Source organism: Chelonia mydas, chromosome 14, assembly GCF_015237465.2.
Source record: "Chelonia mydas isolate rCheMyd1 chromosome 14, rCheMyd1.pri.v2, whole genome shotgun sequence".
NCBI classification, from domain to species: Eukaryota; Metazoa; Chordata; order Testudines; family Cheloniidae; genus Chelonia; species Chelonia mydas.
In genome coordinates this window covers 12,304,860-12,327,879 of record NC_051254.2, presented here as the reverse complement: position 1 = coordinate 12,327,879, position 23,020 = coordinate 12,304,860, and the positions used below count along the sequence as shown (strand labels likewise).

General features: G+C 39.3%; 1 protein-coding gene across 3 annotated transcripts in view; it reads right to left on the bottom strand.

The window, feature by feature from the left end:
• The window catches only part of CA10 (carbonic anhydrase 10), a 340,079-nt gene that overhangs the window by 47,195 nt on the left and 269,864 nt on the right, over positions 1-23,020 (bottom strand). For all 3 annotated transcript variants that reach the window (XM_043528364.1, XM_007062783.4, XM_043528362.1), the window contains one exon: positions 19,856-20,041. In XM_043528364.1, coding sequence (XP_043384299.1) covers positions 19,856-20,041 — 186 coding nt within the window. The remainder of the gene's footprint in view (positions 1-19,855; positions 20,042-23,020) is intronic.

The following is a 23,020-nucleotide window of genomic DNA, read 5'->3' as shown; positions in this document are numbered from 1 at the left end:
CCCTGTCCCTCTTCAGGGACCCTTCTCACAAGCAACTCCTTCTCCAGGAGATACAATCGCTTCTCACTCTGGGGGCGAGAGAGGAGCTTGTTCAGGAGTTCAGGATTAAAACGGCTGTGGCCATGCTAAACTCATACTTTCACCAACACATTTTGTCGAAGGGAGACGGTGCTTCAAGAGAGCTCAGACTGGACAGGATTTTTAGAGAGAAAAATGACCATAAGTAGAATTAGGGGATTTGAAAAGAGTTGAAACACTGTGTTTCAATTTCTGGCAGCTCCTTAAGCAACAAAGCAAAAATATTTGCAACCTAGCCAGCTATTAACATCGGGGCAGACTTTCAAAAGAGTTCAGCATCCAACATTCCATTTTAGGCACTGAAAAACTCTGTGTCCAGCAGTTTTCTTATTTGCTTTAACAACGATCTGACACACATGTCTTCTGTTACAGCTGCAGAATCTACCGATAAGACTCGGTCAACATCTCTGAAAGTTTGAACACTGCCAAGTTCGTTAAATGGTTCAATACATTTGGGAATATATTTTCTAAAAATTACAATATATTAAGAGGATGTGTAGAGACATTTTAAAAAGGTAATTACTGTACCAGCATTCCAAGAGCCTTAGAAATGTAGCCATGTAAATTATTCTAGCTGCTTCATCGAATTTAATATTGTTAAAACTTACATAAAACACTTTTATTTTGAGTAATAGTTATGACATATTTGATTCTGCATATTTAGCATATGCAACATATTTTCACAGACATGCTAAGACTTTCCTGTTTAATAGCATCTAGTGTCTATTAATAATGGTATATTTGAGTGAAAAGTTTGGAACTTAAAAAAGCTCGTTCTAAAACTTTTTTTTCTAGATTGTTAAAAATGTTGGTCTTTGTGTGTGTGTAACTTGTAAGAATATTTTCTTTGAAGCTGTGTCTGCTCACATACTGCTACACTGTGTGTGTGTATGCATGTACAATATAATTTTTGCAACAGAAGGAATGACCAGAATTACACATGTAAGTTCCCTTTATAGATCCACATGGAAAAGTTTTGGAATAACCACTTGGTCAAAGCCTACTGGGCTGAGCACACCAAGGGAAGCCAGGAAGTCATGAGTTCTAATCTGGCCTATAATACTGATTTCTGTGCCTCAGTCTATGTATTTTGAAAATGGGTGTAATAATTACCATGCAGGGTAACTGCTAGTTATGACAATGAGTTTGTTATTGACTGTAAAGCACTTTGAAGAAAAATGCTTATAGTGTGAGCATCTATCTAAGTAGTTATAATGTATATGCTGAATGCCTGCACTGCAATGTTATCCTCTGGAGCTGCCTTCACGCAAAATGTGGAGGTGTTGGATCTGGGTTGTTGGTTCAGGCCCATAGCTAATCAAAACAGTCACCAAAAAGGAGACAGAGTTCCTTCCAGATTTCTACTGCACTTTATTCTCCCCTCTGCAAACATTATGGAACAAATTCTCAGCTGGATTAAGTGTCGCTTCAATGATTCCACTGGCTTCTGGGGAAATAACTTTTCCCTACTTTTCTCTTACAATGTAGCTTTTCAGATTTAATAACTGGGTGATTCACTCTGAGCTGTTAGCTGCCTCCCCACCCACAAAATAAAGTGTCATTTAGCAAAGAATTAGTAAATCTACTTCAAGCTGCCCAAAGACTGTTGATTATAAGCAGAAATATTGATGGGTTTACAAGACCAACTGAAAGATGTACTGAAGCCACACAACTGATACGTGCTTCTGTGCTAGCAGATATTTATGGCATTCTAAACAAAGGAACCTGTCAAAAATAAGGAATATTGTGGTAGTCCTTTGAGCCCTTTATTTCACTCCTCCGTATGTGCCATCATTAGATTGTGCAAAACTGGCCAAAAATATGTTGTTTAATTTCAGGTGAATGGAATTTTTTCATTCTGTAACATATACAATTTTTAGTTTTGTCTGAAGAGTCACAAGTGTGAGTGCATCACAGATGCAGCGTGGGGCATCTGCAGCTTATGGCACTCTGTGCTGTTTACAATATTTTGCTCTTACTCAGAACTTTACAATTATCTGGTAATATTTTCGATACTTATTGAGGAAAACAGAGACTCAGAGAGGTACTGATTTGCTCAAATTTACATAGCAAGTAAGTATCAGGAGGAGGATTAGAACCCAGTTCTATTGAGTTCAGGACCCATGATTAATATATTAGACCTCAGTGCCTCTAAGGCAAGTTACTTAATCACTCTCAGCTTCCTTGTCTGTAAAATCACAGATTTTACACCCTGCATCTCATTAAAAAAATGGATGTTCACAGCACCATATACAACAAAATTTGTTTTATTGCTTATACTTAGAATAGGAAATACACAAATATCACAATAAATTGAACTACTTAAGATGGTAAATATCCAGGTTTTTACTAGTAACACACTGAGATTCATCTTCTCAAAATTCATCAAGGCAGTGGAACCTCTAAAGCATTCACTAATGAATAGGAAACTTCCTGCAGATTGCAAAAGTAGTAAGTGGTGGTGGTGGGGAAGACTATTAGAAATCAAGGCTACTCCATCCATCATCAGATGTACTTCCTTTAGACAAGTGTAGTTCAGTGTGAATTATTTATAATAATTCATATTATGCTAGTAAATGTGCTTTAGTACATTCTGTAAAGTTATCAGTCTTAGTACAAAGAGACTTCGCTACCATGCTCTACTGGTCTCTGCCAAGAAGTGAGGTAAGATTACTGGGGTTTGGGGAATAACAAAGTTTTGCTATAATTGCAAATCCCATTACAGTACTTACCTGCAGCCAGGGCAGAAATGGAGAACAGCAAATAATGTATCTCACTACACACTGAATACACATTGGGTATAACCCCCTCCAGTATGGAGGGAATGGGCCAACTCCACATAAACTTAATTTAAATCCAGTTAATGGTAAAATGTATCCCTAATACAACTTGAATGATTTAAGACAAAAGTCTTAGAGTATTTGCACCAGGGATACATTTGCCCCAAAGGCTTAAGTACAGCGAAAGGGCTTGCAGAAGCTGTCTGCATTACAATGAATGCTACCTTTTAGGATGTTCTGACGAGCTCGCAAGAGCAAAGCTTGTGTTGATTTTGTTACCAGAATCCTAGGTTTTATGAATGCATGGTTCCTTTACTTCATATAATCTATGCTTCCAAAGAGTAACCTGAAATTGGGAACCCATAAGAGTCAGCAGCTTTAACAATCAAGCCTGCACTGGAGTCAGAGACAGACAGGGACAGCCCTCATTAGTTTTATGGTCATCACATCATCCTGAGCTCTTGTGATGACCTGTGTAAATGAGAATGACTATCCATAGGAAGCAATGGCAAGTGGTTGCAGCAACTTGCCGTGAGATGTGTTGTTTGTGCTTGAAAACTTTGTGACAACATAAGATTATCGTGCTTTATAGCCATATTCAGCATATAGAGCTGTCTGCTGGTTTAATGTAATCCCTAGGATCTTGTGTTGAGAGGATATAATCATTGAAAGACATGCTGGGAGCAGCAGCCATATTATGAGTGTGACATAGTAGATACAAGTTGTTTGTTCCGGTCTGTCTGCCTCTAATTCTGTTTAAAATTGACCTAAATCTACACGCGGTTCAGGATCAGCATGTTTTTGCACCAGCACCATTAACGCCTGGCTATGCTGCAGTGGACGCCCTCAGTTCAATTCTTTTCTAAAATGATTAGCGTGAGACAGCAGGAAAACCCGTTGGCTAAAAAAGGCCTCTTCCTGCCAGGGCCGGCTCCAGGCACCAGCTTTCCAAGCAGGTGCTTGGGGCGGCATTTAGAATGGGGCGGCAGTCCTTGTCCCGCGGCGGCAATTTGGCTGCGACTGCTTGGGGCAGCAAAATTGGTAGAGCCACTCCTGCTTCCTGCAAACCTTTACTCATTTCAATAGGGCTGTTAGTATGTGTAGATATTTGTGGGAACAATCCCTAAATTGGCTTATTGGAAACTTGCTCAGTTTGAAATCTTTCAATGTAATTCTCTCTCTTTAAATATAAACCCAGGGCTGGAGATCTAAAATATTTCAAACACATATATATTTCAAATAGGCCATAGGATAAAGGATCCTTGGAACTTTAGATACTGATTTTCCCCCCTGTAATTTTTTCCTTTTATCATCTTGCTTCATTTTTTAAAAATCCTATGAGATTGGACTAGCTGTTTGTTAGAATCTGGGAGCAAAAGGGTAGATTTTTAAAATTAGGGACCTTGGGGAATAGTTTTACCAATTGGGTGGAAGAATAGTTTCTCTACTGTGCCTTGGGCAGCTCAGGAGTTGGAGGCACTCAGTCTGTAAATTGCAAATCAAAGGGTGCAAATTTTCTTAACTAAGCACATTCCTGGGCTTCACATGGACCATGATCTGCAGGGATCACAAGATGTTCTGACACCAGGGCAGAAAAAAGCCTACAATGCAAATTCCCAAACACAGATTAAAATAATTTCCAGGGTGTCTACACAAATTCTTTTGCTGAAAATGTCTCACTGATGCTACTGGTGGATTAGTTTTTCTGGAGGTCACAACATCGCAAGAGCTAGGGTAGATGTGGTTCTAGCAGAGCTCTCAAGTGCATCAGGTTTTGTGGGATGATCTGCAAGTCAGCTAAATCAGGCCGCTATGCTGTACTGCCGAGTCAGGCAATATTCTGCAGAGACAGACTCCCAGTCCAAATACCCAGAAGCATGGGGAAAGTACACAGTACTAGGAGCCAGAAGTTCTGGTCTCATCTGTTTATATTTCTCTGCACTTAAAGAGCCCTCACTGAGCAAGACCTTATACTCTGCCTTAGAAGGGCAGTGAAGTGTCACTCTCCTATTTTAGAAATAACTTAGAAGATGCATAAGGTCACTTCAAGCAGAGCTGGGAACAGACACTAAATCTCTCATATAGCAAACCCAAGTCTCATCATTGCCTTTCAAAATTAATAGGCCAAATCTGTGGGTTTGGCTAACCAGTGGAGCATGCTCACTTGGCCAGAGCCATGAAGAGAACCCAGGATTCCTGATCTGCAGCATTCTACTGCTCTCCAGGCAAACAGCTGTGTTGCATGTTGGCAAAGCTTGTCAGTTCTCCCCTAGTGACTTGTCTACATAAAGGATAATTATTATTCCGTTAGCCTCATTGGTGTATGCCATGGATCTGAAAGTCCAGGGTTCATCCTGCTGATGACCTTTTGGGTGAAAGTTTTGTCCATATGTGTGCACATGATGTATTCTACTCTCCCCCCCACCAGTATTTTTAAACCAATATTAATCCACATAGTGAGAGAACTTCCTTAAAAACAGGTTTTATAGTATTAAGAAGTAAAACCCAACCATCTGTAATCTGCTAATCGGCATGCTGTGGAACAAAATGCTATAGTTCTTGTAGGCAGTACTGGCTCCCACCACCAATCGTAGAATAGATGAAGCCTTTCCTGTAAACTGTACACAAAGATGAATAAGTTTAAATGAACCTATTGAGACAATCTAGGAATTGTACCGTAAAAGGTACAACTTTGGGATGTGTCTTAGAGCTTCAGGCATGGATGTGTCCTGGTAGAGCAATCTGTGACCTGAGAAACTATAAATCACATATGTTGTGTTGCTTTGTACTTCTGTAAATAACTATAATTATTTTTACTGCACTTTTTTGGTACCATAGGAAACTCTGAATGAAACTTTATTGACCCTTCCTTTTCCTTGATGAGAAAAAGAGTAGAATTGTATGTCAACAAGTCTCTCCTGAGCCTGCTTGTTAGTCACTGTGTTCTTGGGATTGGTGAGCCTTTTGTCTTCTAAATCAGAATTCTTTCTTTCATACAAAGGCAGCAAGTCATCATTTATACATACTGCCAGGGATATTTTTTTTAATTTGCTCCCTTATTTAAAAAGAAAAATAAGAGTTTGATTCTTGCTTTGCTGGAGAATGTGTTGGCACAAATCATGTGATCAGAACTGAATCTGGAAACCTGCTCCCCTCCTTTTTTAAAATAGTGAGTTTTAGTGCTGGTGAAAAGGTTCTGTAGTGACTGGCTGGGAGACTGATGCAGCCGTACAAGCCTTCTTCCACAAGAGATCTGCCAAGGTGTGTCAATCCTGATCTGTAGCAAAGAGACGTCTAGAGGTGAGGAGAGGGTTAGCTTAGTTTCATGATCCTAAATGCTTCAGGATCAAGTCCTGACTAAGCATGAAGACTGAGCTGTCCCTCTCCTCACCTCTAGACTCACATTTACCCCCATGCTTAAAGTTAAGCATATACTTAAATTTTTGCTGGATTGAGAACAGAGTGCTTACTGCTTGCAGGAGTGATTCCTCAGTCCTTGGATTTTCTGCTTAGCTTGCTGTTAGTGCTGGGGAGTGAATAGGGCAAAACTGACCTTATAAAGGAATGCCCAGTGGATAACAATCATGCTGTATCTGATTTTTTAAAAAATGGGTACAGCAAAGCCTAACCTGAGAAATATCCACTTGACGGTATGGTGGGGGAGGTAATATCTTTTATTGGACCAATTTCTGTTGGTGAGAGAGAAGTTGGTGCAGTAATAGTTATCTCATCCACCTTGTCTCTCTAATATCCTGGGACCAACAAGGCTACAACACCACTGCATACGCTTGAGGGAATATCACTAACTGCTTGTTCTGTCCAGCACTATGTAGGAGAATAGCTCAAAAAGGAGTTATTGATTCCATCATTGGGAGAGGCTTACCAGGATGGGGTAGTGTTGGTGTTTCCATGCCTTGGATAGAAAAAATAAACAACAACAGAGGGTGACAGAAGGAAATTGGTATTGATGGGTTTCCCGTTTCTAGCTAAAATGTAGAATTTCATTTGCCTTTGATAGAACTTTCCAAGTAACAAGTATAAAATCCTTTTCATGTGCCCATAGTAAAATATCTGTCAGAGAACTTTTTTCTGTCATTGGGATTTTAAAAAAGGATATGTACTAAAGAGTGACTCAGTCTAGTCCTTCCTACCTTTGCTTTTAATCCAGCAAACCTTGGCAGATTTGTGTGCACTAATTCCCACTAGTTTATAGAAAGAAAAGAATGTAGACAGACAAAAGGAGATGTGACATTAAGAGATAAATGGAAAGAACAGTGACTTGGAAGAAATTTGTTCTAGCCTAGTCAACTCTAATCCTTTTACAGTGTTATCATTGTGACGCTTGCTTCTTTTAAGGCATGAATATCTTGAAAAACTGATCCTTTATTGTAATCATTTTAGATAGATTTTATTCTTGTGCTTTAGCCAAAACTCAGGTCTGCTCCTCTTTATTGGTCTGAAGAATTTCTTAATCAATAATCGTTTATGACAATTTTTGCCTAAAGAAACTGAGCATCTAAAAAAAAAACTTTCCTTTTTAGTTTGCAGAAAGTATCAATAAAAGTAAACTGGGTTGTAAAATAAAAATGCCTTGAAGTTACAAGTATATTGACTTTACGGTATGTGGTATCTGTATGATTTTAATTGAGAGGAGTACAACACTTGGATAAGTCTAGCCTGAGTAGGGTCAAACCAGCATGGTTTCTGTATGAAAAAACTGTAACTCTGCAACCTGAGAGAGTTCTCCAACAAATGTAATGAAAAGGAAGATGCAGCTGACATGATTTACTTGGCTTTTTAATAAGCTAATAAAATCTAGCCGAAGAAACTATCAAGCACAAGGTAAGGGACAGAGACCAATGAAATGCTGTTGAAATAAACTGAAGGTTAGAGAGTTAGCAGTAAGGGTCGAAAGCTAGGCTGCTATTTATTAGTAAATAATTATAATCTGGAGGAGGAAGTGGATGAGGAGATCATGGAGTTGACTGATTTAAAAAAGTTTTTGCTAGTAATTCTGGATGGATTTAAACACTTTAGAGAATAGGGCACTTTACATGGCATGTACTAACTAGCAAAAATAATCCTAACTTTTCTCATTTTTTTTTCCAAGAAAAATAAGTCACTGGAAAAAACTATAGGGATTTTCTTTTTTAAATTGGGCTTGTGCCCTTTTCTGATATCCACTTTATGATGTATAATATTTGCAAAGATTATTTTCCTACCCGTTGTTGAACTTTAGAAACGTCAGGAATATCAAGTCTGGTCTTTTCAGAAGAGGAACGATGGTTAGGGCACCAGCCTAGCATTTGAGACACCTGGGTTCATGTCCCTGCTCTGCCATACATTTCTTCTGTGACTTGGGCACATTATTTAACTTCTCAGTGCCTCAGTTCCCCATCTGTAAAATGGGGATAATAGTCCTTTCCAACTTCATAGGGAGGTTGTGCAGATATATTAAAGATGGCAAGATGTTCAGACAATGTGGTAATGGCGGTCATAAGTACCTTAGCTAGACAGATTTTGTTGGAGGATCTCTTGGGACTGTAACACCTTTAAATTAAGAGGCGAGGAAAGGGTTTTTAGCCTTTAACAAAGGCTTTCTTTATCCAAAATACCGTATTAGAAATATACATGTTAGTAAAATAATTTTGAACAGTCAATTGCTCAACTTCCACTCCCTTGACTTGGCAATATCACCATTTCAAAAAGAAAAAGAGTACTAGTGGCACCTTCACTAGTTTTCCAAGGCAGAAAAGACATGAATTACTACTCTAAAAAACAAACCACGTGAGGGAGGGGGATTAAAAAAACTTTTCAGGCCTTTTCCATATATCACAAAGGAGCAAAAAAAGAGGCACAGGCCCAACTTTTTCTGTTCTTTGAAGTTCACCTTTGATGAAGCATCACAATAGAAGTTTAAAAGCAAAAAGCAGACACAGGATACTTGAATGAAGGGAAATACCATTGTTAGATAGAATATTAAAATGTATGTCCTTAACTGCAATACAGTGTCTAGGTTTTGTTTTCTCATAGCAAGAAAGCTATTATCCAGAGCAGAGCAACAAAAATGAGTTATTATCCAGAGCGGAGGAAAATTTGGCCCAGGTGATGGGAACACTGCTCAATGCAGCATGTAGTCAGCCAACAGATTTCTTGAGACAAATATTGCAACAGGATAACTTATGACTTTACAGCAGGCTAGCAACAATGTTGTGTAACATTTCTAAGTTATTTCCATTCAAATTCACAGGTCCTTGAGACAAATATTGCAACAGGATAACTTATGACTTTACAGCAGGCTAGCAACAATGTTGTGTAACATTTCTAAGTTATTTCCATTCAAATTTTTTTGTAATTCTTTTTGGAAAAGTTTTGAATTATCATTCTCCCTCACAGTGCAACACAATTAATAATGTCCAGAGTTCCACCCCCACAACCTATATCCTTTTTCCATTCAGGGACTCTTCTGAATGTCCCCAAACTTTGCAAAGTTACAGAGGGGCAAAGGTACAGTGTTTCCTTTTCCCAGACTGTAAGTTTTCAAAAGATGAGGAAGTTTGGAAAAGTTGGAGTAGGGAAAAAGTGGTAACCTTGCACCTGCGCCCCCCCGAACTCGAGCTGCATTCATTCTCTTGTGTTCAGTGGCAGAAAAGGGTTAACAACAAAAATTTCAATGTGAAAAGGAAATGTTTTGTTGAGTAATTTTCTACAGAAAATAAACTAAAAGACATTTTCCCCTTGAAAACTTTTTTCAGTGAAACCCCATTTTTTGGCACAAAAGTTTTGACCAGTTCTATAGCCTGGTAATAACCTTTGTAGCCATCCAGGCTAAGATGACATGGGAAATCAAAGTTTATTCATCAGGGTGCAAACTAATCATCTGTGGAGATTCACTAAGGAAGTTCCTGTGCCATCAGCAGAATTACATGATTAATTAGATTCATTGCGGGGTGGTGGGTAAATGGGATTTCTGGAAATGGCTTGGGCTTTCTCTGAAGTGTCAGGTACCAGCCATTTCCTGAGTCTGGAGTCCTGTGCCAGTGGTCTGTTTGGCATAATTGCACCGGACAGTCCCTGTGTAGAATCAGTTAAAGGTTACCGTCAAACTCAGTCAAAACTCCATTGATTTTCATGCTAGGTTAGCCTAGGTAAAGGACTTCAGGGTTTGGTTTTTGTTTATGCAAAAAGATGATAAAGTACGCGTGTGTTCACTACTGCGTTATTTACCTTCTGTTAGCTGTAAAGGTTTTTTGTACAAGTGGTTCAGTAAAGATTTCTCCTTTCCCCTGGAACCTTATGTTAAAGGCACTTAGGAAAAAGTTAAAACTCATAGAACTTCTTATGGAAAAATCATTACCAGTTATTTAAAAACCACTGTAAAAATGAACAAAGTCTTCTGCCTGTGGAGGTAACTTGGCTGTTTAATTAAAGACACATCACCCCACAGCAAGTCAAGTCACCCTTAAGCAAATTAAAATCTAAAATCGGGTGAAATGAATACTTCATAAGTGACACTAGAGGTTTAGTGTATTGAATGTTTTAATGCCCCAAAGGTTTAAAAGAGCAAGTCCTACAGAGCTACTTCCCTGAGCAGAAAAACTGTACCTTGTTGCTTTACGATGCTGGAGTTTAAAATTCAGGCACCAAAAGGGATTTAGATTATATGCTGTGACCGTCCGGTTCTCACCAGTTTGTTTGCCCCCACCGCCCCCAAAGAACAGTTGGCTACTGAAAAATACACATATAGAAAAAAATATTTATTACTGAATTGTTCTAATTCACTCAAAATAGTAAATGCAACAGCTATGGTTCCATGCAAGGGCATTTTTCAGTTTCATACACGAGACCTATGTTCATTGATAGCTAACATCATTGTACTGCTTTCCAGTGCATGAATCCCAATCCTGCTAATGGATGGCCTGATACTCCCATGAGAGTCGGGGGGTAATCTACACAGAAGAAAGTTTTGCAGCAGAGAACACCAGTATATTTATCAGTTAGGTATTTTTCCCCACTTGCTTCCTAACTAAAATACCCCTGTGCTTATCCTTTCAGAGTTCGGAGAATGTTTCAATTAATTTTAAATTGTGGATTAAAGTGGAGTTTGTTGTAATCAGATGGCAAAGTCCATCCTTGTATTTTTCTGAATAGCGTATATTTATCCCCCAAATGTATGGATAAAAGAATATACAAAGGGTGGGGTTTTCCAAGGTGTGTTAGGGTTTGTTTAGACATAGTTACTCAGGGACAGCACACTTGTTCTGGAATAACAGTGGCCATACATGGAGATATCCAGAAATAGCTGGATATCTCCATGTGTAGAAGAGGTCTAAGTGATTTAGGAGTGCAAATCCTATTGTGTGTCAATGGGACTGGTAAGAAGATTTTCAGCAACACAAATGGCAGTTGGTCTCCTAACTCTAATGGACTTTCAAAGGGAGTTAGGTGCCTAACTGCCATATATTGCTTTTGGAAAATCTCCCTCATGCTCCAAAATCTCTGTCACTTTTGGAAATCTTATCCGAAGTGTCTAGATACTACAGTAACACACGCTCCAGAAATATCCATGGCAAGTAGCCTACAGTAGTTCTGGTGGGTTATTTTTATATGTTTTTTCTTAGCCCAAGATGATATACTAAACAGTTGTTCCAAAAAGGTAGAAAAATGACAATGTGAGCATATCCATAGGCTCTTAAATTTTTTCCTTTAGTTAAAACAAAACTTCCTAAGCGTCAGAGTACGGTACTTAAGCACTGGAAAAAAATGCCTAGGGAGGTTGTGGAATCTCTGTCATTGGAGGTTTTTAAGAACAGTTTAGACAAACACCTGCCAGGAATGGCCTAGTTATTACATAGTCCTGCCTTAAATTCAGGGGACTGAACTAGATAACCTCTTGAGGTCCCTTCCATTCCTACATTTCTATGCCATGTTATTCCTTGATATAACTCCCTGTGATACAGCATGGCCACAGGGCAGCAGGAGAGTGTTAGATGGGAGCCTTATTCCCTCTAGAGGGAAGAAAGTTTGCTATAAATTAATTAAAGCACCTGAAGCCAGTCACATGATAAAAACTCCCTGCTTCAATCAGACAAGAGGAGGAGTTGAAGCAGAGTGGATTGGTGTTGGAGCAGAGAGCAGTTTGGAGGAGTTGAAGCAAAGTGCAGTTTGGAGGAGTTCAAGCAGAGTGGATTGGTGTTGGAGCAAAGAGCAGTTTGGAGGGAAGTAGAGGAGAGTTTGGAGAAGTGCTGTGGTGGGTTAAGAATACCAAGACCCTAGGTAAAGGGATATCTGGTTTGTACAGAGGGAGGGCAGGAAGCCCCATAAGCTGACAGGCAGGAGATGGAAGTAGCCCAGGGGAAGGAACTGCTAGTTCTAGTGGTTTACCACTATCCCTAGGGCCCCTGGGCTGGGACCCGGAGTAGAAAGCGGGCCCGGGTCCCTCCCTCTCCACTCCCCTCCTCTAGGACACTAGTGGGGCAGTTAATACCTCAGTTCAGGGGCAAGAAACGGTGCCCTGACCACCCGCCCCAAGAAGAGAAAGCGCAAGACCCATCATAGTAGTGCTGGCAATTTGCCACACTCCCATTGAAGTCAATGAAATTACACCAGGACTAAAAGCTTTGTCTAGTGGGTTCAGCTGCATCTAATACAAAACTTTCCCTGACATCTCATTCCTTCCCTGGAGATCCTGCTTCTGTCTTCAGAGGCACTGAAGACACAAGTTTTAAAAAAGATTTAGACTTGTTGTTTATACATAAATGGGGGGGGAGAGGGGAAGGAAGATGAGAACACAGTCAGTGATGTGCAGTGATTACATCTTAACTTTTACCATATGATTTCCCATAGCTATTGATTGCTGGAGTTGGGTTATTTAAGTAGGCTATCACAGCCATCAACAGAAGGCGACTGTTCAGCCAAAGAATATAAGAGGGAATTTAAGTTAGGATCCAAACATACCATTTTAAAAAAGATATTACAACGAAAGTCCCACTTCCTAATATTATTGGACACTAAAATGCAATTCTTTACAATCAGACAGCATAGGAAGTTTGCTGTACTGTCGAATATTTTGTATTGCTTTATGGCAAAATGTTCCTGTCCCAATTTCCAGGAAAGTAAGTAAATAAAAGCTCTTAATACAACACAATAAGCTTAAAAGCAAAATTTTCCTTATTCAGAAACAATGACTCTGGGCACTATTTAAATATTTGCCCTTTTGCTGCTTCTAGAACATTTGGATTTCAACACATTATTTTGGGATTGTTATTACTGTCACATATTGATAGATGTTTAGACAGTTCACTTACTGCAGCGAATGCCACTCATTTTTACCTTCCAATTTGAAGGAATCTATCCCTCTGGAACCCTCTAGCATAACTCATTACAGAGCAAATAAATCTAAAACCTCCCACAACAAATGACACTAACATTTAATGGAACATGAAATCAAGTAAATGGAATTGAGTACAGTAATTAGTTCATATTTTAATCTGCAGACCTGTTTATTATCCATCAACAGATTAACAATTAAATCTGTGCTTCTCAGATGATTCACTTTGTTTTTAGGAAAAAGGTTTATAGATATGTCAAAGTAAATTAACCAGAGAGATTTGGGAAACAAAACACACCATTTAGAGCTTTAATATTGGACATTGCTGGGATATAGTTTGTTGTATGTTATGACATTTATGGATATTTTATACTTTGTTTTTAACAGTATTGTACACATATTACTATACAGCCTTCTGGCCAAGTGCTGAATTGTCCTGCATGGGTGCACAAAGCATAGACACCTCCTCCCCCACTACCATACAGCTGTGCAGGACCCAGGCACAATGCTAATGCTCCCTGCTTACTAGAGGCAGGTTGGCTGGCTAGCAAGCCTAACTGGATGTCACAGAACCAAAGAAGAGGGATCAGAGCCCCTCTCCCTCTGCATGCCTACTAGCAGTTGGTAGGACATGCTGGAGGAATGCATGTTGCACCTTGTTTCCCAGCAGGTGTGCTATCCCACATGCATAGCAGAGGCATTCTGCCTGTGTCTGCCCTGCACAGGTGTAAAATCTCAGAACACCTCTGCTCGCGCTCTGCAGCCCTCTTCACCCACTGGTACAGGAGTGAGGGCACAAGCTGGCTCTTTAGCTACATAAGCCTAAATACTTAACCCAGTATGGTATAAACAGACTGTACTAATTATTGCTTGAATTCTTCTCTACTTCACACAATGATCCTATGCCTGAAAGAAGATGATGTTAGTCTCCTGAAGATGTTTAGATGGGAGGCGGCAGGCCTTCCTTTCCTATTCTCACTGCTGTCAACTATTTAATTTTCCCCTCCTGAGGAAGGAACATGTGCTCCAAGTTCGTCATGTGTATGGCAGAGCTGTATAGAGCTTTGTAGATGGTGACAGGAATGAGGGATTCAAAGAAGGAAGTGACATTGAATCAAAGGGCCTGAAAAATGATTTTTTTCCCCACACCCCTGAGCAACATGAGTTTTGCCAACTTAAGTGGTAGTGTACACACCTGGGACTTCACGTGGGCCATGTCTGTACTGCCATAGTGTAGATGCTTTCTACATTGACAAAAGGTTTTTTCCATTGCTGTAGTTAATCCTCCTCTCCAAGAGACAGCAGCTAGGTCGATGGAAGAATTCTTGTATCAACTTAGCTGCATCTTGACGGAACCTAATTACAGTGCTTAGGGTGCACAAATTTTCACACCCCTCAGCGATGTAGCTATGTCAATCTAATTTTTTAAGTGTACACCACGCCTTGAGATCCTCTTTTAATGTTCATAGTACAATTAAATGCATTAATCTGCGAGAAGTGTGTTGAGCCCACTTAATTACACACCAGATAAAGAATCAACTGCTTAACTGACTCATATTTCAAATCCTTTCTTATTCCACGTTGCTGGAAACAGTCAAACACATTCCTGATAGAATAATGTTACATGTATTTTAAAAAGCTTCTGCTGTTTTCAAGACCTTTAAGCATTACAATTCTCAATTATCTGCCCAGAGTCCACTGTGAAGTGATAATTAGGTGCTAAAAGGTAGCCAGATTACTGTATGGTTTCAGAGTAGCAGCCGTGTTAGTCTGTATCTGCAAAAAGAGACTAACAAATTTATTTGAGCATAAGCTTATGCTCAAATAAATTTGTTAGTCTCTAGGGTGCCACAAGTACTCCTTTTCTTTTTGCCAATTACTGTAGAGATCTCTCTTGACATCCTTTAACACCTAATTAGGCCACACATTACAAATCCCTACTGGTGTTCAGACCCTAATACATTTTTAAACAGTTTGACATTACTGGGTTCTGTCTTCACAATTTTCCACTACCCTGTTGCTGTCAAGCTTGCCCTATGTCTTTGCCCACTTGTATGTTGTCTTGACTAGAAAAATAGATGTCTGGACCATGTGGTAAGAACACAAATTTTCCCCTAGTGTGTAAAGCACCCTCATACCACATTCAGTGTGAGCTCAAGCAGCTCAGGACTTGTCTACACTGAAAAGGCTGCAGCGCTTCAGTGAGAATACTATCTCATGTGGGTACTCCACCTCCCCAAGAGGCCGTAGCTATGTTGACAGGAGAAGCTCTCCTGTTGACATAGCGCTGTCTACACCGGGAGTTAGGCTGCTATAACTGGATTTTCCACACCGCTGAGTGATGTAGTTACACTGACAGTAAATTGCTAATGCAGACCAAGCCTTAGGCCTTATCTAGACTTGAAAGATTTGCTATTATATGCTAGTCTATGCTTCTAGCATAGATGCAGTTTATACCAGCAAGAGTCCTTTTGTCAGTATAGGTTTTATCAGTTCCCTGAGCAAAATAGCCTAGATGGGCAAATGGACTTTTTGCCAGTGTAACTGCATCTACAGTAGGGTTCTTGCTGGCATAGGTATGTTGGCGCGCACACACACTCAACCAATACAGATACACCAGCAAAACATCTAAGTGTAGACCAGACCTTAGACTGTAAACTCCTTGGGACAATGTCAGTCTTTGTTCTGTGGTTGTAAGCACCTAGCACACTGGGGGCCCTGCTCCATGATTAGGGCTCTTAAGTGCTTCCACAATACAGACAACAATAATCAGCAACTCCCTAATCAAGCCCTGGAGAAATTTTGCCAAAAAATCTCCCCATTGCCACACAGATTCAACTGTACTAGTGTTAGCGATGGTGGAAAATGTTTTCAAAATTTCCGTAGCACACTCGGGATTTTCAGACTTTTCCCTAGCACTGGTGCGTGTAGATTTGAGAATCATGCCTGTATCCAAATTATATTAAAACTCCCACCACATCTACCAGCACTGCTAGACCAATGGTGGGAAAGATGTTCATAAATTATTAGTACAAACTAGGTGCAAAAAGACTTGAAATTCATGGCAAATAGTTAATTCCTTTATATGGGCTCAAATGTACCAATTCTGGCACCAGTCCTGCACCCTGATTCTCGGAGGAGTCACGATGATTTCAGTGGGATTGCATTTGGGCACAGTGAAATGCTCTTGATGATCAGGTCCTAGACTTGCATTTATTTTCTCTTAGCTGAGGTGTTTTGGGAATATTTTAAGCAGTGCATTTTCTATTTATACTTGTACTGTATTTTTCTTTATTCTTTCTCCTTTGACCAATATTATCCTATCACTAGAGTGACAGCTATGGGCAGTAGCAGGCCCGAAAGCATATGTTACTCCATAAAGTCAGCTAGCCATTAACTAGTGTATCATTTCCTTAGTATTACTGCTGGGAATTGTAAACATTGTAAATAACCCTTTTCAGACCTGAGAGCTTATCTAAAATCACCGTTGTTAAAAGTGGAGCTTGTTGGATGGAATTATACTCTCGAGGGCAAATACAGCTATGGTGTGAAAGCTGGTTCTTTGCTGAGGAATTGTACCAACTCTATACAACAGGGTCCATTTGGCCCTCTGTTTTGTATTATGGGTACAGTATAGTCTGTGGGAATGTGACTCAGCTATTCAGTAATAGATTTTTTACGTAAGAGATGGTCCAAGTCCAAGCAAAGCGCCAGCTCCAAACACTGCCAAATCTCAAAAGGTTCAGCCCCATGTCTAGTTCATGTATTGTATTTCCTGTCATTCATAATGACTGACAGCGGTCACCAGTTTTCTTCTTTTACTTGAGAAAGAGGTGTTGTATCTGTTGGCAAATATTGGCTTTAATGGTGACCTATGTACTAAGACAGACGTAGCAGGATGACCCTGTTTCAAAGCTTAAAAAAAGTTCTGGACCCTTGGCCATTCCTTCTATGCCCTTTCAGTTCACCTTCCTCCGTTTCACTTGTTGTTTTCTGGTTCTCATACTCGTTAATGCTGGTTGTGTTTTTTAACCTGTCAGAAGTGCTCTTTATTTGTTGGTTCTCTCTCCAACTGCTCCATCTCCCAAGTCCCACCTCCCAAGTCCCACCTAATTTACTTTCCCTCTCTCATCTGTCAGCTGTACTCTGTCCTCCAGGTCTTTCTTATTTTGTCAAAGATGCTGTTGATTTTTTTTTAACCACCCTTTTTTGCTTTTGCTGCATGGTATTAAATATTGGGCTGCAATGCTATACATTTTCACCTTTCATTACAATCTATACTCTGTGACTTTTCCTTCCACACACAAAATTTATGGCTGATATATTTCTAATCCATCAATCTCTCCTGTGACTTTCTGAAACAATGCTGATATGCCAAATCAAATACAGGGTTATATTTCAGCCGTATTTCTTGCTTCTTTGTTAAAGCAAACTACTTTGTATTGAATATTGCTCTTACTATTTAGATGTGATTAGCAAAGCAAGGTCGTATTTATTAAAACACTCAATGTTCACTTACGAATTAAACACTGGATCCAATGTACATGTCCATCTATCACAGAATTTAAACAAGGCATCCACTAGTCAGTTATGTAAGACATGAATAATTTTATGAAAACACTGCCACTGACTATATTATACATCTACACAGAGTTATACAAAACAAAGCAAATGATTACCATCAATTATAATATCATTTGACAAGCCTGCAATTAATCTGCTGCTCTTCAGATAACTGTTGTTGCACAATGCCAAAGAAAATGCCATGCATTAATTGACTCATCACCAGAATTTGTGATAGATGGTACAGATGGTAATGTGATTATTCATCTTCAGCAAAATAAATAAGTGCTTTGTTGCTGGAAACTATTCCTTTTGGTCTTCTAAAAGAATGACAACAGGGTACTCGAGATGTCTTTGAAGGTAACTCTAATATACCCGTAGTGAGATGCAGTTCTTCTGAAGCATTAACTTAATGATTTACTTAGAATTTGTAGAGTGCCAGTAGTGTGCTAAGTGCTTCACCAGCAGGAAACAAGCTCATGGGAGATGGGTATAGCTAGCAGTGGTGAAAGCTTCCTAAAAGAGGGGGGAACCTCCGCCCCCTCCCCAATCTGTCACCCTTACAGCCTGGTAAAAGTGATGGGACTATGGCCCCCTGTTCCAGCGCCCCTGGGTACAACACAAAATAAGGATGGGAGACTAAAACCCTCGCATCCCCTCTGTATACAAAGCGACTGAACGACTGTCCCCTTTGAGCTCAGTCCTGCCCATGGTCTGTTGGCATCACCATGTATCCTGAAAAACTTGCTACCAATGCATGCACCCCTGAAGGCACTGTCTACGCTAGCACTTTTGTTGGTAAAACACACCCCCACCCTCCAACCCACGTAAGTTACACCAACAGAACACCGATGTGAACAGCACTATGTCGGCGGGCGATGCGCTACCGCCACTTGTTGGGGGTGGTTTAATTATGCCAATAGGAGAGCTCTCTCCAGTCGGCATAGAGCAGCTACACGAGAGACCTCACAACAACGCAGCTCCATAGGCACAGCTGTGTTGCTGTAAGGTCTCTAGTGTAGGCACAGCCTAAGAGATTTATGAGAGACTGATGAGAACCATGTATCAGATGGCAGGATCACTACTTTACAGTATCTCCTTTGCCCGCAAGTCAGGTCCTGGTACTGCAAAGATGTAACTTTTGTGGTTAACTCTCTGTCCCTTGAGCAGGCCCACTGACTTTGATGGGACTATTCACCATGTGTAAAGTTAAGCATTGCATGCCCTTCACAGGATTATGGTGTACAGTAGAAAATGTTGGACAATGATAAGCAATAAAGGTAGACTTTCTTTAGCCACAACTACCACCTTCAATATTACTTTCTGGTTAATTTTTGAATTTGATAATTAGTTTTGAGTTTTCTTAGGAATATGATGGACTAACCCAATGATACTTGTCATGGATAACCACACAGATAGCAAACGCACTGCATTCAGATTCTTTTCCTGTAATTGAAACTATGACTCTGAATGGTAAAAATCTGAGTGTTTCATGTTCTACCTTGCATTTTGTCTGGGTCTAATTTACAGGAAGCTTTTACGGTCTTTATGCTGTTGATTGTAAAATTATTTTTCTGTTTTAAAGAATGAAAAATATTGTGCTGCAATTTCAGAATGTTCTTGGATAGCTAGTTAATATTCTATTCAAATTCCTTTGAAGATCCCAACTTAAAAAAGGGGGGTGCCCCAAACCCATTGAAATTCAATGAGATTTAAGCACTAAGGGTCCTATTAAACTGTTGGGAGTTTTGCCACTGACTTCTATAACCCAGAATTTCACCCCTAATTTCCTTAGTCTCCTTGAAAACCCCAGCCTGGAAAACCAACCCCTCAGCTGCAATTTAGTTATATCGACATGTGAGTAGCATGTATCTAACACAGCAGTCCCTATATTGCACCACACACCTGGCAGTGAACATGCTGTGTTTGATGAGATACACATGTATTACAATGCACAATTAAAAAAAAATTTCCCTTCTTTTCAAAATGGAGAAAAGGAGATAATTTTTCATGAGCCGCAATTAGTTTGACACTACTCTTAGGCAGAAATGGAGAGCAGGTATTTCATAGTGGTTCATTTTAAACTTCAAGTACATTGACATACCTCCCCAGAAAAAGCTTGTCCGTTAAGTAGATGTTCTGATCCCTGGCTATCTTCACTTCCAAAGTGTAACCGGATCTCTTCCAGGCGGTGACTGTATGTCATGGGCCCTCCAGAGATGTTCACCAAATGTTCTTTGTCTAATCGTAGAGAAACATGTCTCCCTGTATTATACATTGTCCCACTGACCTAAACAAAATGAATAAACAATATAAAATGAAGTTTTTCTAAACCAGTGGTGAGTCCGAGAAAATAATGATACAGACTTCAAGCTTTTTCTACTTCAACACCTTCAGATTAATCCAACCATAAATCTTTAAAAAGATGAGATTAAATACCCAACTGAAGGATGTATTTCAAGTTCTGCTTTTAAATATTATACTTTATATTCAAATATTTTGCTCAATCCCCATGTACATATTTTAGCCACAGGCATGTGGTTAACACAATGAATGGGATTATTATACCTCTAAATAAGCATATATGTGAAAATATTCTTTATGCGAGACCTGAATAATGACTTCATTACAGAATTTCTGCACTGAGAAAGGGGAACATTTCAACTGCTGTATAAATAATTCACAGTATATTTAAACAAATCAGAAATTTAACTCATTTTTTCTTACTGAAAAATTTATAAAAAATTTATAAGAAAATTGTCTCAAACCAGATGCTACAAAAGCCTTCTACTCCCATTGGAATCAATGGTAAAACCTGCATTGATCTCGGTTATAAGGCTCTCTATTTTGACAAGAATGTTCTGTATTTTATCTCCCATTTTACATCGATACAGAATTAACCTTTGTTAGTTCTTGTGTCCCATCTCCTTTTAAAATTAATCTTTATTTTTTTAAAAAAAGAATGGAAAGATATGCTTTGTTTGTAAAATAAAATATAAACAAAAGTGATCCTAAAATAACAACCCAGTTAGTATACAATGGAAAGAAAAGAAATTTAATGCAGAAAAATGTTTCATTTTAAATAATGAAAAATATACTGTAAAATTATTAACTATATGAAAAAATGTAAGAACATCCTTCAATTTATGCTATTGTAGGGAAAAACATTCATTTGAGTGCAGAATGGGACTGAGGCTTACTTCCTAAAATTCTGCAGGGATGCAAATAACGTTAATTAATATTAATCAAAAGGAAGTGTAGCAATGGTATGCTTTGTTGCACTTTAATTTTAAATTAAAGGCTTGACAATTATGTATTATATCCTATAGTACATTGGTACTGTAGTAATTAACATAGCTGCAGTGACATTTTATCTTTAATACTAATTACTGTGTTTAAATGACCTCTTTTGTTGCATAGTATGCTATAAAAAGTTACAAACTGTGCGACAGAACTAAATGGGTAAGATGAAATAGCTTCTGTTTTTTCATTTTGATACAGGTGTTCTACATTTATTTGCTGTTATTTCAATTTAGAATGGGGAAGAAAATACATTTCTCATGTAAAGCAGTAAACGTGAATACTGCTATTTGTTTCACATTCAACATGATTGGAATTTTTAATATATGCCCTCTAGTTTTCTGGCTTAACTTTAGCACGTATAGTAATTAAATATCAAGTTTAATTTAATATTTGCAAGCAGGTCAGTTTTATTGAATCCAGTTACAGTACACTGCTTATGAATGACATAAAATTGCTAATCACAAGTAATGTGTAGTTTCAAATACAAGTGGTGGGGAAAATTGTTTAAAGTCATTTTGCTGGTTCTCTATTTGGAAATTCACACTTCATTGAACATTCAGTTAGTTTTAGTAACTACAAAATATTCACAATCCATTCTCTTACTCTGCTTGATACAAATCTTAAATTAGGTTGCCACCATTCTCTTTCTCAAGGTAGAGATGCCTCAAATAACCCTCTATAGTATATTTGTGGAAAAAAAGTAAGCTGGCCAGATTCTTGAAAAGGGATAATATTCTTTTTCCCTCTCTATCTCCTTTCAAAAATGCAGCACTTATAAGGAGGCCACATTGTGAGTGCTTGGAATAGAAATCCCGTAGAAATCCTCTATGCACACAACAGGTACAGCGTACCAGTAGCACGGCAAGCCTCTCTCATTACACCCTCCAGCGTGCCTCTCTTTCGACTTGGAGGGACCAACACTTAATAAGGAAACTGCTGCATGGACACATACACAGAAACATTATAGTTGCCAGGAAGGATAGAATTGGAGACCTGCAACTCCAAATACACTTGCTCCTGCCACTTGAACTACTATGTATGTCAGGCTCCTATCCTTGCTGGGCCCACACACTGGAGCAGCGGTTCTCAAACTTTTGTACTGGTGACCCCTTTCACATAGCAAGCCTCCGAGTGCGACTCCCCCCCTGTATAAATTAAAAACACTTTTAAATATACTTAACACCATTATAAACGCAGGAGGCAAAGCGGGATTTGGGGTGGAGGCTGACGGCTAGCGACCCCCTATGTATTAACCTCGTGACCCCCTAAGGGGTCCTGACCCCCCTGTTTGAGAACCCCTGCACTAGAGGGAGAGGTGATATACTAAGCAAGTGTGTTACAATGGAATACTTTTATGTTTAGCATTTATTACTGAGGTAGCACTTACAGGCAGTGGGTAACATTTCCAAAACGCCTATGTGGCAGGAGCCTATATCAGATTTTCAGAAGTGACTAAGGCACTTTAGAACCTTAGTCTCAGTGGAATTAGGTTCCTTAAATCCCTTTTGAAAATGGGGAGTAGGCTCCTCAATTAGACTTTTAAAAAAAAATTTACTCCCGAAACCAGGTTGAACCAAAAGTCCCCAGACCCATTTAATCCCTGTCCTCTTTCTTGAGAGTGCTGCAATTACTCTTAACTTTCTAAGTGAGTGTTTGATGCAGGCGCTTGCCAACCAGCAATTGGACAGAGAGAGAGAGAACTTATGTTCAACCACTGACCTGGAACACATCTGAATAAGTGATTGAGAGGTTAAAAAAAATCCATGTGTCTCCCCCACCCTCCCAAGTTAACCACTGTACAATAGGCCGTGTTTTTGTCAGAGAAACCTCCACAGAATTGGTGGCTGGTTGCAAAATCTGAAACTGTTCAAGGAGAGAGAGGCTGATGGTATCTGCCATCTTATGCTGCAGAAATGAACTGTGGAGTTCTACATATAGGATAGGATTTCTAGTGTATACACACAAA